Source organism: Penicillium oxalicum, chromosome I (genome assembly GCF_001723175.1).
Source record: "Penicillium oxalicum strain HP7-1 chromosome I, whole genome shotgun sequence".
Taxonomy (NCBI): domain Eukaryota; kingdom Fungi; phylum Ascomycota; class Eurotiomycetes; order Eurotiales; family Aspergillaceae; genus Penicillium; species Penicillium oxalicum.
Window position 1 is genome coordinate 3768284 of NC_064650.1, and position 17820 is coordinate 3786103.

Below are 17820 nucleotides of genomic sequence, written 5' to 3' on the forward strand. Positions count from 1 at the left end.
ATAAGCTTATTTTCCCCCCAAGTAGCACTGTAAAACGAATGAGATTATTTGAAGGTCATAATGCTGGTATATAGGGTGATTACAGGTCTGAAAGGCGAGAAATTCGGAACGTGGACGGGCTCATCACATGATGTTTAAAAAATGTCGTCGGATTCTGCCATAGATTGACAAATTTGTATCAAAACTCTTATATCGAAGAGCCTCGTATATACGCTGCTACGCTGTGCTCCGTGGCGAGGGCATCGATTGACCATGGCCCAAGACCACACACACAGTACGTTAACATCGACGGACTTGATTATAGAGCGCTCCGAGTCTTAGACCAGCGAAAGGTGGACCGATAGCCATTACCGAGGTGTTCACAGCGCTTGGGATTTGAACTACGTAAGAAAAAAAATCCAGGCGCAACAAACATCTTTGAGACATGATGAATCTTAGTCATGAAATACCAAAGAATGATCAATTTGAATTCCAGGCGAGGCGCATTCAAAGCGCGGACAGTGCAATTCTACCCTCTGCAGTCTATTGAAGAAGAAGGGGAAGACGAGGGCTTTAAGATACCAAACGGTACGCATGAGAGATAGAGTTACCTCAAGATCCTGTATTCTGCCGTGATGTTACATCTTCTTTAGACAGAGAAGACCAGGCTCTGATCCTCTAGAAGCACAAGCGAGCGGCGGGAGTGGGCTTCAAATTCGATCATGATCATCCACTTGATTGCTACCATAGAGTCACATGCACCCCGAAGGATGTAGACAGTGATACTAGATCTACTGAGCAGCATGAACTCACTCCCCACTAATCTCGCCATCTCCATCCTCTCTCATTCTCTCTGGTACGAACCCATGGGTCCCAACCTAACAGCCGTATTGCATATTTTGAATTCAAGGCAAGGCTGTTATTTCCGAATCATGCTACGTAGTCAATTCTTCATATCTGTTTCATATTATACGCGTGAGAACTGACTGTGTAACAGGCTCTGTGATACAGTCACCTATCAACTCAGTGGTACACCTGTATCATTTGCAGACGTCGGGCCATGACTACCCTCCTGTAGTAGGTACGCAAACGCCTAGGTAAAAAGACAGCCTATTTCCTCGTATGAAATTCCTGCGCGCAACCCTCCAGATGGCGGAGCCTAAAAAAAAGGACTGGAAATGCATGTATCAATTGTCAGATTGACAAAAAGAAATATCTCAGGTTTGTTTTTAGGAATAGCCGAACGCGGGGGTCGAACCCGCAACCTTGAGATTAAGAGTCTCACGCTCTACCGATTGAGCTAGCCCGGCAGGGCTGGTTGAAGACTTGCCAACATTTTGACAACATATTCTCTTTTTCGATTTTCTTGTCTATCTACAGTCCGTAACCCGGGCCCCACGGGTAAAACGCTCTGAATAGGTAGTCACGTGCGTTTATTGAAAACACTACGAACATCCAAGACCATGTCAAATGATTATATAAAATGCCAAGTGCTTCCAATAGAGATTTTGAACTCGGACTTTTCCCCAGAACGACAGATCTACAGGCAGACAACATTTACATGAAATTAGGACAGACCCCGAGTCTGAATCGGTACTCGGTCATGAAGTCGACACCATCAAATCGTACTGACTACCGGCTCATGGCACGCTGCGTAATGCATGAAAGAAGTCACTTCTCCTTCTTGATAATTTGCTTCGCTTCACTTAAGGCTTGCCCTCGCTACGAGGAGTCAAAGTGAGAAGAGTATTGTAAGTACTATTTGCGAGTTAAAGAGTCTCGAGAGATGAAGATCGAGACTTTCGGTACCTCCGTGCTTCTTGAAACACAATTGATCTGCTGAAGCTACCCAGAGGAAGTGGAATCTGCACAATAGATATTGGGGATGATTGGAAGTATCCTTATCGAAGGGAGAAAAAAAATAACACTATCTGGGAAGGATTTGAATAAACTCGGTTGATTCACTGTACCAATTGCGCTGGCATAAAGTGCTTCCGAAACTTCAGGCTGCGCAGAGTATTTTCAAAAGATCAACTTTATATATGCGATGGGAAAAAGCATCATCTTGTTTGCGGTATGGTCATGCTCAAGCAGGTAGTGTTGAGAAATCAGGTGCGAGAATGACAAGCAAAAGCACTTGCAGTACGCAGAGCAGATATGCCATAGAGAGAGTTCACGAAATTGTCGTCTAGGCCCAGTAGCTCCAGTCCCCATCTCGTCGGTACGTATAACCCTCCTGCGGTCCCTCTGACTGCGACAAGTATCCCAACTCACAAGCGGTGAAGCTAATGTCGGGCTGTGCCGCGTAGAAAGCGTCGTATTTAGGCTGCAATGCCTCACGCAAATTGGTGACCTTGTTGTCTGGATGAAGCACCTGCCAGGGACGAGTACATTCCGTGGATTTGCAACTCTTGAGAACTAGTAGCAGAGCATCCAATCGGGAGATGACTTGTTTAGTATCACGACCGAGGAGCCTGCCCCGTGCGGTGTTGAAGATGTTCCGCATCTGGTAGGGGTCGTTCTAGAGCGAGTGTCAGTTACTTCACATGATCAGAAGAAACGAGTTGCATTATTGACTGACCTTCATATCGTACAGCTCATGCTCGTTCGTACACCACACCGAATAGAAAAGATTGTACGAGTCTCCTATGACCCGCATAGCCTTGTAGGTGTTGTTGCCATAGACGACTGCGGGCCCAGTGGGCGAGAGTCGCCCAATATCACCCTCCTGGAGATTGGTGCCCCAGTACTCAACTGACACATGCTCTCTGCGAGGATCCGACCTGGAAACCCGCATCGCTGGAGCAGTCAAGGGCATCGGGAGACCATCAAAGTCTTTTCGCAAGGGAATGCCAGCGAGATCAAACAAAGTCGGGGCGATATCAGTGTGAGAGGTGACAAAATCTACCGTCCGGCCTTTTGGTACACCTGGGCCTCGAATCATCATCGGAACATTGACATCTTCTTCGTAAGGACATCCTTTGCCCGGGACCATGCGATGCTGGCCAACGTGATAACCGTTGTCGGAAGTGTAAAATATATAAGTATTATCCAGCAGTCCAGACTCACTGAGCTTCAATATCACGCTCTCTACGAGGTCATCAACTGCTTGTAGGGACTGGAGTCGTCGGCGGTAATACTTGTCCATGTAGTCGACATCGCTCGAGTTCAGCCGAGGCAGATCAAGTACCCAGCTAGCTCCACTGGGCTGTTGTTCATCAGTTTTTCTTTTCTTTTTTTTTTTCACTTCTATCAAATGCAGATTGGGATCGTACCGTGTCTGGGTTGAAGTTCTCGGTTCGAGGAACTTTGGCATGAGGGAACTTATTCGCGTGTCGCTCTGCGGGCACCGGGTCGGTGAACGCTGGGATGGATGAATTCTGCACCGCGGCCGTCTTCGCATGGGGTGCAATAGGAGCAATGCCAATAAAGAATGGGCGATCAGAGCTCTGTGCTTCTTCGATGAAGCTCAGGGAGCGATGAGTGATTATATCCGTGGAGTAGCCGTCTGATACCACGGGAGTATCGTGATTGCGTTGAAACGTGGAGTTCCAGTAGCTATACGTGGATGGGTCCATCAAGACTGCCCGTCGGGATTAACATCATGGGTTCTTCCAGCCATCTCGAGATCATCGTAACATACAATCTGTGCTATTCCAGCCTTTCGGGTATGGTTTGTTGTAATTAGACGTCGTGTGCGCATTGAGGAACTTGCCCGTATAGTAGGTGTTGTAGCCCGCCTCCTGCAGCCAAAGGGGCAGGTAGTCATCGTTGTGGCCCTCGGACACAAATTTGGGATATCCACCTGGGTGAATAAGTTTAGCTCGCCAGGCAACCCGATTGACAATCTGTGACGGTTCTTACCATAGGGAGGATTTACGTCAGTGACGTTGGTGTTGTGTGCCAGCTTGCCAGTCATCAAGCTCACCCGCGACGGGCAGCAGACAGCAATCGTGCAGTAATGACGCCGAAAGAAAGTCCCTTCATCCCCAATCAATTTCTGCAACTTGGGCATGTAATCGAGCGAATCCAGATGCAGATCCTGATCATCGGTCATGATAAAGACCAAATTGGGCTGCCTAGGCTTTACATTCGGTCTTTCATGTTGGCTCACCGAAGCACTAACAAGGGCAGAACAAAGACTGAAAGTCAGCAAGGTTGATAGTAAATCGACTCGCGGCATCTTGTATACACCAGACTGGGACACAGGCAATCTAGTAGCCATCCGGGGTCATCGCTTACTTATATCTTCAGGGTCTGATCAGCCCCATCAACTGGATGACGCTGGTTAATTCTATCCACCTGGGCTTTTGGATTTCCTCCCCGCATTTCCCCAGATCTATACCCCATGGGTTTAGTTTACTTCAATCTTGCGGGTATTCCGAAGGTCGGGATGTCCGAGCAATTGCCGGGAGTGGGCTCCCCCCACGCTGATCTGTGGACTCGTCGGCTAATCAGCCATTTCACTTGGGGGCTCGCTTAGGAGTAGTTGAGGGATTATGACAATCAGAACGTATGTGAGGACACTCCTCTCGACAAAGGTGGTTTTTCGGGACTACAGCGCCGTCAAACACCTGTGCGGTGTTTGCCGCTGGAGTCGACGTATGGGCCTAAACACCCGGCGGGGGAGCATCGCTGTCTACTACGCATAAATTACTTCGAGACGCTCTTCACATGGCTAAGTATCGTCTGATGAACTATGTTTTGTACCAGGTGGGCGAATAAGCATAAATGGAACCCAGCAAAATCAAGGACGGTTGTCTTGCCAAGCGAATCCCGGGCAAAGGATCAATCCAGGTGTGAATGTCTCTGCTGAGAGACTACCTAACTAACATCTTTCACGCTCACGCAAAGATGTATCAAGCGACCGCTAGAGAAGTATACCCGTGTCACAACTGTGGGTTGGTATTGAAAAGCACTACGTACCCTAGAGACTAAGGGGTCGATGCGATCTGAGATGCGTGCGTGGAGACAATTGTTCCGAAAATGGTTAAATCAAAGTCACCGTGGGGATGTCAACCACTTTGACGTGTATTCTGGGGAGGGCCGGTCTTTTTGGAATATGTTTATGTCGTCTACAACCCACCACATGCAAGAACAACGATAGGTAGGGTCATCATGCTGAGCTGCCAGAGCCCAGCCCTCTTCGAAACCTTTCAATCCCTCGCGCAGCCTCGAAATGACGGACAGAGATTGGGTAAAAATACCTTCTTGCAGTTCTTACTTGATTTTGAGTCATCCGTAGAACTCCGGGCCACCTGTGCGCGGCGGCATTATTTCAAAAATTGCAAATAAAGCTGAAGAGACCCAGCTGGGATCACAACAGGGATTCAATGCAAAAAAGAAATATCTCAGGTTGTTTGTAGGAATAGCCGAACGCGGGGGTCGAACCCGCAACCTTGAGATTAAGAGTCTCACGCTCTACCGATTGAGCTAGCCCGGCAGGGCTGGTTGAAAGGACAATTGAAGTTTGGTAATATAAATCAGAATAAACACAAGTCCCTCTCTTACCGTGCATCTGTAAGGTCACTGCCACCCAACGCACCAATAGCAGTGACACTACAGAGCATCTGTTTAGAGTCACACAGAACACTTATGTATTCGTGCCATCTATGATAACATAATTTAGATGTCCAGAAGCAATATCCGGAATGGGAATACTTCATGTGCACTCGCGATATAGGCTGATTATATATTAAAGGACCAGTCATTGAAGGTGCCTATTGACTATTCTGGGGCCACGACGCGGTCCACTATACCCTTGCGTGCTACCTTGACTCGGCCGTGAGATGACGAAGTGTGGAAGCCTCCCAAACGTGGGAGGGTTTTGGAGATTGTCTTTTGATCCGATTTAGTCTACTCCTGCTGCAACTCTCTTCGCTCGGCTCAAGATGAATCCCTGGCAGACATTGGTGGGATGATCAACCTGACTGCAGTATGTGCTAGTACGGGGCTACGAGCCAGGGGATTCTTCATGGGGGGCCGATACGATCAAGACATTGATTCCAGAGCCCTAGGTCCGTATGGCTTTATTGAGACCCTACGGGGAGCAGTATGTTTCTCCGAGACACCATTGGGCGAAGGGGATGTATTTCAGACACCACCAGGAGTATTGTGGCTCGGCGATAGACGGATATTGGTGTCAGCGAATTGAAGCTATTGGTTATCTTACTGTAGGAACCTTAATGGCAGTAACGTTGGTGATCCCAGGTGTTGACATTGATATGGATACTACCTATACCTGTACTTCGGAAACATAGCTGACCTCTTCAAGGGGGCAGATAGTGCTGCAATGGCCCGGTCTATGGTGGTGCCTAATGGGTGGAGGTATCACCAAATAATATGCCCAGGCGGGTGTTGGTAAATGAGCAACTTGTGAATACATTTCGACGGGAGCGGGTCTTCTTCGGGCTCAGTACTGGAGCAACATCACCAATAACACACGCAGGGATAGTTCAAGATCAAATGGAAAGCAACAGCAACTGATCTCATATTTTACACAAAGCAGTGCAGTACCTCTACGTTAGACCGCAGGTAACAGTAGCGAGTACATCAATGACCCAAGAAAAACTTCAAAAAAAAAAGTTTGACAACTGCTCTAGCTAGAAACATGAGCATATTGGCAGACACAGTGGTGGGCGGCTTCCAGCGTACATTATTTGAGGTGACTCACAAATTATATCGATAAAAATTCATGAGTCTTCTCTTTTATCAAGAGAATTCTCTTATTTCAAGTTACTGCCACAAAAATTGAAGAATGCAAATAGCTCAAGCGTCTCTGGTTATGATATGAGGGCAACAAAAAAGAAAAGATCTCAGGTTTGTTTGTAGGAATAGCCGAACGCGGGGGTCGAACCCGCAACCTTGAGATTAAGAGTCTCACGCTCTACCGATTGAGCTAGCCCGGCAGGGCTGGTTGAAGAGACGACAGAAATTTGACATTATGAGCTAATACTTACTCTGCAGCGACTCAAACTGTCATTCACTTTCGTTCCAATTCCAAAGTCAAGCTAAATGCACGCAGAGAAGCTGTAGATACTTCATTAAATTTATTCAACGTTCAGAATTTGACATTAAGGATATACAGATGTATCATGATAATTTACCCATGAAATGGAGCGGCTTGTAATAATGGGATCTGGTCGCAGCGGCCATAATTCCGTGTATTTTCTCGTCGCCCGTGAACGTTACATCCCGATCCCAAAAGATTCGAGGTTATTGCGCTGATCCTTGCCCACACGCACGACAATCTTGCCCCTTGCGCGTCCAGAGCGGAGCTTCGCAAATGCCTTGACGACTTCTTCAAACTCGAAGACACTGTCCTTCTGTACCGTCACTGACCCTTCCTGCATCCATTCGCCTAGTTGATGAAGCTGCCTCGGGCAAGGTTTATACATCAAAACCACGTATCTGCGCCTTCCACCTCCCAAGAAGGACGGCCAAGCCAAGCGCCCAGCCTGTGTCACGATAGTCGATGATCCCACCTGGATAAAAACTCCACCTTCTTTCAGAAATCGATGGCATTGATAGTACATATCCGCCGGTGTTCCCACGTGGTCCAGGATATGGTCGAAGATCGTTCCTCGTGCTACCAATGTCCCCGTCAGATCTTTCTCTTTTGTGTAGTCGATCACCTCATCTGCCCCAAGTCGTAGGCAAAGCTCCATATTCCGCGTCGAACAGACAGCAGTGACGTGGCAGCCCATCTGTTTCGCAATCTGAATCGCAAAGATTCCACACCCTCCGGATCCACCATTGATCAAGACCTTGTCGCCCGCCTGGACATAGCCCTCCAGACTCTGGAACGCCGTTTGACCGGCGATTCCCACTGCAGCTGCAGACTCAATGTCGACACCCTCGGGCACGACGGCAACTTGATCCGTCGAGACAATCATGTACTCCGCCAGCGAACCAAATTTCAAGGGACGGGCAGCGGAGCCAAAGACGAGCTGTCCTTCGGGAATATGTTGCGCAAGCGGTCCGGCCTTGACAACCCGGCCGCAGAAGTCCATCCCAGGAGATGCGGGGGTACCAATATAGAGTCGCGCGGGGAGACCCAATTCCGGGACTTTGAAGTCTGCTGGGTTGAGTGATGCGGCGAGGACATGAACGAGAATTTGTGAACCTTGCGGTACTGGCGGAGTGCGGGCTGTCTTATCAAGCTGGAGATTATTTTCTAGCCCACCGGATGTACTTGAATAGAGCCAGGCTTTCATTGTTTCGGGGTGTGGTTGAGGAGGGAGCTTATCCACGGGGGAGCCGATGATCTGTGACATATTGAACCGCAGGCGTTGAAGGGGGTTGTCTTTTGTTGCGATTTCTTCAAAAAAAAGAAGATGTGGGTTGCGCCGTTGGCAACTTGGTAGGCACCGGAGCTGGAGAGAGAGGGAAACTCGACAGTGGTGACGGGCCAGATCGTAAGAATTTCACTGAACGGCAACAGGTAGGCTGGATAATATATAAGGTCCAGCAAAAGCAAAGGGGGACTCTAGACGTGGCGTTGTCTGACGTATGACATCCACGATTCGTATGCCGGGCGGCTGTTCGAAGGGTTGAAGGTTCGGCAGAAAGAAAGACAAAAGAGTGGAACTCGGAAGTGAGAGAAAAAGACCGACAATTCAAGAGGTGGTCATAGCTTCCATCCCGCATCTCCGCTGGGATCTGCAGTGCTTCGAGAGAGGATTAGGTTGCGGATTGTGGGGGGTACACGATGTCTAAGGGTACTGCAGAGTTCGAAGTCGCAAATGGAGGGTGATCTCGACGGCTTCCACAGAAAATTGATGGAATGCCTTTCTCAGAACTGATTTGAAAGCGAGGCTCGGTGATGGTGTCGAAGAATTACAATGTTCACACAACAGGACCTTTCACTCTTGTCACACGAATATCCACAAAGCATATTTGAGACGTGAAGAAGGAATGAAGAAGCCTACTTCTTGATGGTATCAAATAAATAAAAATCAATCTATAACCCTGTGCGCAGCAGGTTGCCAGTGTTGGGAAATTGTCCATGTTATTCGAATGCTAAACTTTGCCGTTTCACTCACTGCACGACGGGTCTTAATTCAGAGAGATTCTCCTGATTATCCATAATCTATTGCTCATTATCAAGAAAAAACGCTTGAAAACCCCTATAGAAGTAATTGAGATCGTCTCAAATCTCAAAGACCGTACCATCACTCAGGGTGACCTAGTCATCCAAATCTAGCATCTGGATACGATGATGAGTCCCCTCGTCGTCGGATTGCGCGTTGGTCTGGTCCTGCGACGATCGATCCTTCGGTGCGTTCTCTGAGTGAATATTACTTTCGCCCCCATCTGGGATGCTCTTATCCTCTGGCTTGGCGTTCTTCTCGTTATACGCGCGCTCTTCCTCCTGTTTCTGGTTCTCCTCGGCCCATGCAGCTTCCTCACGCTTGATCTCAACCGGATCAAGATCCTGGAGCCCAATCGTGTCGAGTATCTGTCCAAGGGCAAATTGATACTTGAGATGACCGCTGATCTTCTCAGTCACATCGACATTCTCAACGCCAGGAACACCTTCAATGGGCTGCAAGCCAGCAACTCCGGCCTGAAGACTACTGGTCCGGTAGAGGAAGGCGAGGACAGAGTCATTTTGTGAGTAGACATTCACAACTCGACCGCTCACGACACTTCGGATGCGACGCCATGCTTCTACGTCGGCGGGAGTCGCAGATCCCATAAGAATCACCGACTCCACCAATCCATAGGCGCTTCGTCTGCACAAGCTCTGCATGCAAGAATAGATCACACGAGAGCCCAAAGAGTAGCCGATCAAAGTCACCGGTCTTTCACCTTGGACTTTGTTGATCAGGGCGTCCGCAAGCGCTTCACCGGCCTTTTCGGCCCGAGTTTTGGCCAGGCTAAAAGGATTATCGACGAGGTTGGCGATTTTGATCAAGCTCATTGGGAGCATGACAGCGTTAGCGAGAAGCGAAAAAACCGTGTGGCTGATTATTTGCCGTGATGCAACGGACCACACGGCACTCGTCACGAGATTGTTGATAGCGTGTCCAAGACTCATCATAGCCTCGGTCTCCCAGCGCAGCGCGAAAACTTCCGAGTTGTCTCCAAGAACTCGCCATGGGACGACGAAATCAGACCTGTTCTTCGCCCATCCGGTTACACCAATTGTGACGCGGAGACGATGATCCTGCCTGGCTTCATCCTTCTCGTCCCCCGTTTCGGGTGTCTGCTGTCCTCGAGTGGGAACGAAAGCGAAATCCTGAACTTCACGCGCATACTTTTCCATTGTGCGACCGGTCATTCGTCCACCGTATGCGCCGAAAAGACCCCCAACAAGCACGCTGCTACCCGCCAGAGAGCCGAGATATCCAGCCGCTGCGGTAGCACCCAGGCCCAACCCTCCCATCACGCCTCCGACGCCTGCGGCGACCAAGGGTGCAGCCAGACCTCCGGTGATTCCGATCAGAGCAGCCCCCGCGACTGAGGCAAGTCCAACTTTCCACTTGCGGGAACTGTCATCCTTCTTGGGCTCGGATGGCTTGTCGCCTACTTGCGACTGTGACAACACGGCGTCCAATAATCCGCGCGCGACCTTATTTTCGTCCTCGTTCAATACCTTGATGTCAATTTCCAGACTGGCGGCAACGTGCAGCATCAGCACCCTCGAGTAGGCGTTATAATGCTTGAGACTCAACAGCAAGAGAAGTAGGGAGTGAAGGACCAGAAGCCGTGTAGCTTTGGGAAGCTGGAGAAGAGGTGTTTCAATTGGATGGTATACTTGGCGAAGAGTCTTACAGCGCTCTTCGTCCTCTTCGAGCGGAAGGTCATCCCTCTTCGCCTCGGAGTCAGGACCGGTCTGGTCATTCGATTCATTTCGTTGATTCACAACTTCCCCGATGCGCTGCAGAACCGAATCTCTCCACTTGTCCAAGTGCTCGATTGTTCTCCTCTTGGCACGTGCCTTTGCAGCCACCGCGGTCGCGTTAGGTCTTTGGCCGGAATTTTGACGTTGTGAGCGTCCCGGACGATGAGCCTGATCCGTAACCTGACCAGACGATGACTGGGCTTCTTGTTCGCCTTTCTCAGATGACGGGGTTTGGCTTGGAGAGCTTCCAGCCGAGGAGCTATTCTCTGAAGGCTCAAAAACTTCAAGTATGCCCACTCTCATCGACTCGGCAATTTCCGCTACCAAGTTGATTAGGTCGCCGCGTTGCGACCGATTGAGAATTGACGTCAGATCTTGGCCATCGTTGCTTTGCTCCGCAGATTGATTCTTATCGGCGGGTTTAGACTCAAAGAAAGAGGCCTTGTCTTTGAAGTTTTTGAACATTAGGCCAATAGTAATGGAGGCAGTATAGCCTCACAGGAGTGATGCTCCTTGTGTCTGTATTATATTAGGATCTTCGACGACAGATGAAGACGAATAACATATTGAACAATGCAACGACGGAGGGGGCGATCTCATTTGGGGGCTGGAACCCTGAATCAGTCACTTGGGCCTGAGGCACCAGGAGAGAGTTATCAAAACAAACCGTGTCTGTATCAGGAACAGCTTTTCATTCATTGCATCAAACAGGTATTCGAAGCGCAGTTTCGACGATTCCAACGCCTGCTGCCCACTGGGATTGCTATCATGACACGGGGGAGGCATATTCAAGTGCAGACTTGGATTTTGAAGACCCGTTCATTGCCCCTCAGCGAGCTTCAAAATTGAACTATGGAATTCAAAGCAGTAGTACTCCGTCGAAGATTCACTGTCATTGAGAGACAGTTTGGTTCAAGCCACATCAGTAAATTCACCTCTGCAGCATGAAGTCCCGGGGCTGTATTTGGCCGGGCACAAGTAGTCATTGATCACCAGAGTTGAACGATACCCGTTGTTCACGGTGGCATTTCTCCAGGCCATCCTTGTCTCTTATTCTTTGAACTTTGCGTGGGTCATTTTTCGCCTCGAGAAATCGGTGATTCCGTGATGTGCTTTTTTCCCCGATAGAATATTTTGAAAGTACCAATGGATTCTTCCACTTCTTCGGTCTTCGCGGCGGTGCAATACGTTGATGTTATGGCTGTGACCATCGCAGTTAATGTATGTTGAATGTGTCAGAAGTATTGAACCTGCCACGAGTTTTTGGCATTCAAGAGGCCATTCTAATGGGGTTCCTGGGAGTACTGGTTTTTCTTCTACAGATCTGCGGCTGACAAGTGTGAGAATGACAAGGGAAAAGGGAGTTTGGAAAGACAAGAGGTGCGTCTTGAAGAGCGACTCGCAGGGTTTCCGTCATTTGGACGGAGCATAATGTACACAGAGTAGATCAAAAAAGACAAATCTACCCTAGCCAATGGTGATGAAAAAGCCCAGGAAAGAAAAAAGCGAGGTGCCTAGGCGATTAGGCTGGTTGGAACAAAAATTGCCGCCCACGTGCCAGCAAAAGCACGGAACCAAATGGGAGAAGAATAGCCGTCTCAAAGGGGGGTATAGTAAACAAGAGAATGGCAAAACGAAAGAAGATAGATATGGGCCAGCGACCACGCGCAGAAGAAACTGAGGAGGGGAGGAGTCGTAGGACCACCAATCTCATGCCAACAACACGTTCAGGACGATTGACTTCCCTTCGTCTCAACAACAAAGTAAGGGCCTTTCTTTTTCATTGAAAAGTCAAGGGCATTCCCATTCCAGATATCTGCCTCTGGGTGACCCATTCTCGTCTTGGGAACTCGCTGAACTTTCCTCCGTCGCCCACTCACTTGTTCCTGCGCAAAGGCATCGCGGAGCTGGTCAAGCCCTAGCGTTGATTCTTTCACCGCAGCTGGGCTCTCATCGCGAATACTACGCAGTGGCTCGACTCCGGTTGTATCCACTCGCTGCATTTCTTGAACAAAATGGATTTGCGATTCGAGGGTCTGTAGCATCGACTGCTCTTCCGCGTGGCTGGATGGTTGAGGCAGAGCCGAAAGACGTAGGAGATGACGCAGCTTCTGCGGCGTCACAGTGGCCGTAGATTGTTTCTCAGCCTGCTTTGGAAGCAGAGACCGGGCCGACCAAGTCGGCTGTGCCAATATGGATGCGATATCGCGATGTTGCGGCTTGGACGAGTAGCGGCGCGCAAGGGCCGCATTGCAGGTGATTGATGGCCGCAGCCGATTGCCCGCGCGCCCGGTGTTCATGATCAATCAAAGTTGTAGAGGAAGTGGAGGATTGAGACGCAATTTGTCAATCCAGGGCAGTCGTCTCCTCGTTCACGTCCACAGTATCTCTGACATATTCCTCTTATCGAGGGCAGCAAGTCAAACTGCGCGCCGATGCACCGCAGAACTGCGGGTGACCCAACAAGACACCGCCTCGGACCCGCCGATCGACGCTCCCATCAAACATCATCAGGCCGCTCGATTCATTCCCCTCTTTCACCTAGAAAAGTCACTGGGACAGATTTGGTTGTTGCAGTAACCACAGTTCCATATTTAACAGATACACTATGGCACAGGACCCGCGCGCTCTCCTCCAAAAAGTGAGCCGAATCTTTCTTCGCTGTGTTTCGATTCTGCCCTCGAGGCGAGGCAATGACGAAAGCCACGCATAGCTAACCACATTTCTTATCTTGCGGACGATCAGGCCGACAAAGCCCTCGCTGGCGCATCGGGAGGCTTCAGCTGGTTCGGTGGACGGACTGAGAAATATGAGAATGCGGCCGATCTCTTTACACAAGCTGCGAATGCCTTTCGCGTTCAGAAGATGAGTAAGGGAATCCTATTCCTTACCCCCGCATCACCAGCGTCCAAAGAGCTCGCTCGCTCTAGTCTTTGGGGTTCATATACTGAATGATCGTTTCGCCTCGAAATAGACAAGGAAGCCGGTCAGGCTTTTGAAAAAGCCGCCGCTATTCAGACCCAGAATCTCAACGAACCCGACGACGCAGCCAACACTCTTCAGGAAGCTTTCAAGGTGTATCGCAAGTCCGACCCGGAAGATGCTGCCCGTGTCTTGACGAGCGCGATCAACCACTACGTTCTGCGCGGAAACTTGCGCCGTGCTGCGACCCAGCAGCAATATCTTGCGGAGCTGTACGAGGCGGAGCTCGGCGACGTGAAGAAGGCTTTGGAGGCATATGAGAAGGCAGCGGAGTGGTTCGAAGGTGACAATGCCGAGGCGTAAGTGATTGACTTTCCCATGAGGCGCGGCCGTTGGACTCATCACTCTAATCGATGATCGGGAACTTAGGCTCGCCAATAAACACTTCTTGAAGGTGGCCGATCTGGCTGCTCTGGAAGGTGACTACTACAAGTCCATCACAAACTATGAGCGCATTGCCCGCCAATCCATCGCAAACAACCTCATGAAGTGGTCGGTGAAGGACTATCTCTTGAAGGCTGGAATCTGTCACTTGGCTACGAAGGTAAGTCTTGAATGTACCATCCCGGGAGATAAAAAGTTATTCATGCGTTTCCACCACAGGATATGGTCGAGACTAACCGAGCTCTCGAAACGTACCGCGAGATCGACCCATCTTTCGCTTCGACTCGCGAGCACCAGCTTCTTGTTGACCTGCTGCAAGCTGTCGAGGGGGGAGACCAGGAAGCTTTTGCCGATAAATTGTTCCAGTTTGACCAGCTCAGCAAACTTGACAAGTGGAAGACGACCCTCTTGCTCCGGGTCAAGAACAACATTGAGGAGGCGGAAGAGGATTTCTCGTAGACACTTTTCGATCTTATATTCTTCCTTTGATTCCCCCCGTCTACATCTCTTAAGAACACCCGTTCCCTTTTCTGCACGACCGTGTTGTGGCTGGTTATATATTTGGGTGTCTAATTTCAATGATCATTTGCTCGAGCTGGTAGCTTTCATAGGCAAGACGGCTTGCTGTCTACGAGTGTCGCATCCATTCAACGAGAAAAAAAATTGAGGTTCATAACATTAACGACTCTCCGAATGCTCGATCAACGCAGAGGATCGTTGAATGAAATCGTAAATTCATTATGAAGTGTTCCAAGTCTATGTACTTTTGAGATGCATTACAACGCCAATCCGCACAGATCTGTGATCCGGTCAGTGATACCACGCCTAAAGTCCCAGGCATACTGCAACCCCCATCTGTTTGGGAGCAAAGAAAAAACAGGACCGCACGGAACTCTAAACCAGTTCTTCCAAAGCTCTTGCCTTGCGGGGGAAGACTCGCTTGTAGAGACTGATGCCAATCGAATCCTGCGGGTTGATCTTCGCGTCGAAGGTAGCCTTGAAGTAACCATGAGTACCAAGGCTCTCCTTGATATATCCACTGCGGCCACGGCGGGTCCAAAGCTGCAGAGCCTTGAACCATTGCACGTCCTCCGAGTTGAAGAACATATACCGGACGGTGACGACCTTCTTGTGGATCTTGTAAGGGTGACCTGTGAGGATTGCCCGCTTCGCGATGACGCGATTGGGGTCCGGCGCAATGACAGTGCCGGTACCGATCAGCTCCAAGCGATCCATCGAAAGCGCGCCTGGCTCGTTGTCCGCAGACTCGAGGACCTCGGGATCTTCTTCCCCTTGCTTGTTCTTGAAAACAAGCACCGGGACAGCACCCCAGGTCATAGGACCAATCCAGGTGGCGACAGCACTGCGGCCAGGATGAAGGTAGCGGTCGAATTTGTGCACGTTGTTGGGAGTGTTGTCGCCGGCGGAGAAGACGGGATTGACCACCATACGACGAGGGCCAACTTGCACGATGAGCTGCTCCTTGGACTTCAGCGGCTTTTCAATGTTGGAGTTGAGGGTCATGTTGATATTAACAACGGTATGTTTGTGTTCATGGCGAAGAAGGGAGAAGAGGGAGAGAGGCTGGGCCTTGTGTCGAAGAGAAGTTGGGACAGCGCGGAGGTGCACGTCAACCCGAATTCCGGGATTGACACCACCAACAAGCGCTTCACGGATGATTCGATTCTTAGTGCCCTTGTAGTCGCCAAATTGCAAAAGACGGCGCCAATCCTCGGGTTCGAATGGGCGATCTTCGGAAGTCTCCCAGGGGCTAAGCTTCATGTTCTTCAGGCCTCGGAATCGGGCGAGACGCTCTCTAGCAAGCACGTTCGGGTGTAGCTCGATCTCGTCGGGGAATTCCAGATCCTCTTCGGCTTCGGTGCGGCGGCTCTTGCGGTACTCTGCCAGCTCCTGAGCCTCATCCTCAGGAGACGGATCCAAGAACATCTCCGACTGAGGATATTCCGAGGGGCCACCCTCTGTCATGGCATCTTCCTTGTCTGCGAAGAAACCATCCTCCGGCGCACCGGTGACTTCCATTTCCATTTCCTCGTCATCGTCCTCATCCACGATATCAGATCCAGAGTCGGAAACGTCTTCGAGGTACCATGCCGACTGGTACTCTGAAGTACCCTTAGGTAGTCGCTTAGGCTTGGGGGGAATATGCGCGTCGTCGTCGGAGAAATAGTGGTGATCGTCCAGCAAGACACCCTTCTTCTCAGTCTCGGCCATGGAAACCATATCATCATCCATCATCTCGATCTCCTCCGGAGCCACGACGGCCATGTCATCCTGATCAGCCGTGGGTGTCTCCAGAATCTGGACACCATCAGCGCCGTCAACATTCATAGTATCTTCACGCTTATTCTTTGTCAACGGCAGAGGAGCCGCGGTGATGGAGTCAATTTGGAAATCGCCCCAGCCAGGGATATGTGCAATCCGATCGGCCTTTAAGCCCTTGCCCCGAACAACACCTGTAACGATCACATCGTCGACAACCTCTGCACTGGCGTCTGGCCACTGCACATTCTCAATGTACATCCAGCTGCGCTCGTCACGCCAGCGGATACCCCTAGGGGTGGCAGTGCACAGGGATCGAATGGCATTTGAGCACTCCTGTCGAGAATCCAGGGACATCACCTTCTCCACAGTGGGGAAGAAATGATTGATGTAGGACTTGAGAGAGGATGCAACCTGCGGACGTCTCTTGGCTGGGTTGATTTGGTCCAAGCCCTGAACCACAGTCACCACGTTGGAGATACCCTGGCTCTCAATGGAACGCAGCAGTAGCTCGCCTTCTTCTTCGACCTCAACCTCTGCAGACATAACCAGTACCACAAAATCGGCCATGCGGCACACATCCATAGCATTCACAGGATCGTATTTCGATGTCAGGTATTGAAGGCTCTGACGGAATCGATCGACACGCACGCGGAGAGGACCCTCGGCCGGGACCTCCTCGTTGATGTCGACACTCTCGTTCAGCGCGCGAATGGCGGCGCTGGTGTCAACATCGACCGAAAGCGGGATAATAGCGACATGGCGAGGAGCGCCATTCTGACCAGTGAAAATGCTTGTCGCCTGTGCCTTCTCTTGGTGCTTCAATTGCTGCTTCTGTCGGGCCTGGTTGCGACGGTCGAGTTTCGACTTGAGTTGTTGGTGGGGGGTTTTGCGACTGCCCCGCTCATTCTCAACTTTCCCTTTTATGGTGTCAGTAGATGAATAGAAAAAAAAATCCACGCCTTCCATTTCCATTTTGCAGGTAGATTCATACCCTTCGCCTTCTCTTTCAAAGCGCTCTTTGAGGCATGCTTGGTCTTGAAAGGCTTGTGGGAAACCTTGGTGGTGGACCGATGGTGGTGGACTTGGGTGGGCGCCATATTGGCACTGGACCCTTTGAATCGAAAAGGCAGGGAGTCCAGGTTGACGTGCGCTATCTCACAGAATCACAGCTGTTCGTTGATTCGTTTCCTCAAAATCCCAGGTCTGTCTTTTAAACCCACCGACTCGGACGGTGGAATCTCGATCGATCGGCTTGGGCAGGAAAATTAAAAATTGGCGATAAGAAAACAAAATTCGGCAGTGGAGAGGATAAGCGAGCGGTGAGACCAAATCTTGGCGCATTT

The 17820-nt window shown here is 50.1% G+C and overlaps 6 protein-coding genes and 3 non-coding genes across 9 annotated transcripts; 1 reads left to right on the forward strand and 8 right to left on the reverse strand.

The window, feature by feature from the left end:
* Positions 1-1216: 1216 nt before the first annotated feature.
* Positions 1217-1289, reverse strand: POX_tR029. Its single transcript has one exon. It is a non-coding gene; the product is annotated as a tRNA-Lys (tRNA).
* Positions 1290-2167: 878 nt separating this feature from the next.
* On the reverse strand, positions 2168-4036 carry POX_a01235 (uncharacterized protein; the record flags this gene model as incomplete). Its single annotated transcript, XM_050110165.1, has 5 exons — positions 2168-2500; positions 2561-3187; positions 3255-3562; positions 3623-3784; positions 3844-4036. 5 exons carry the CDS (start codon positions 4034-4036, stop codon positions 2168-2170), a joined length of 1623 nt encoding a protein of 540 aa, XP_049973933.1.
* Positions 4037-5349: 1313 nt separating this feature from the next.
* Positions 5350-5422, reverse strand: POX_tR028. Its single transcript has one exon. It is a non-coding gene; the product is annotated as a tRNA-Lys (tRNA).
* Positions 5423-6814: 1392 nt separating this feature from the next.
* Positions 6815-6887, reverse strand: POX_tR027. The gene has a single exon. It is a non-coding gene; the product is annotated as a tRNA-Lys (tRNA).
* A 279-nt stretch (positions 6888-7166) lies between these two features.
* On the reverse strand, positions 7167-8255 carry POX_a01236 (uncharacterized protein; the record flags this gene model as incomplete). The annotated part of the gene is made up of 1 exon (XM_050110166.1): positions 7167-8255. One exon carries the CDS (start codon positions 8253-8255, stop codon positions 7167-7169), a length of 1089 nt encoding a protein of 362 aa, XP_049973934.1.
* A 911-nt stretch (positions 8256-9166) lies between these two features.
* POX_a01237 (uncharacterized protein) lies at positions 9167-11293 on the reverse strand (the record flags this gene model as incomplete). Its single annotated transcript, XM_050110167.1, has 1 exon — positions 9167-11293. The coding sequence occupies one exon, from the start codon at positions 11291-11293 to the stop codon at positions 9167-9169; it is 2127 nt and encodes a 708-aa protein (XP_049973935.1).
* A 1262-nt stretch (positions 11294-12555) lies between these two features.
* On the reverse strand, positions 12556-13128 carry POX_a01238 (uncharacterized protein; the record flags this gene model as incomplete). Its single annotated transcript, XM_050110168.1, has 1 exon — positions 12556-13128. The coding sequence occupies one exon, from the start codon at positions 13126-13128 to the stop codon at positions 12556-12558; it is 573 nt and encodes a 190-aa protein (XP_049973936.1).
* Positions 13129-13436: 308 nt separating this feature from the next.
* POX_a01239 (putative vesicular-fusion protein sec17) lies at positions 13437-14653 on the forward strand (the record flags this gene model as incomplete). Its single annotated transcript, XM_050110169.1, has 5 exons — positions 13437-13469; positions 13574-13697; positions 13803-14109; positions 14180-14354; positions 14414-14653. The coding sequence occupies 5 exons, from the start codon at positions 13437-13439 to the stop codon at positions 14651-14653; spliced, it is 879 nt and encodes a 292-aa protein (XP_049973937.1).
* A 435-nt stretch (positions 14654-15088) lies between these two features.
* POX_a01240 (Ribosome biogenesis protein tsr1) lies at positions 15089-17574 on the reverse strand (the record flags this gene model as incomplete). The annotated part of the gene is made up of 2 exons (XM_050110170.1): positions 15089-17394; positions 17469-17574. 2 exons carry the CDS (start codon positions 17572-17574, stop codon positions 15089-15091), a joined length of 2412 nt encoding a protein of 803 aa, XP_049973938.1.
* Between the last annotated feature and the right edge of the window lie 246 nt (positions 17575-17820).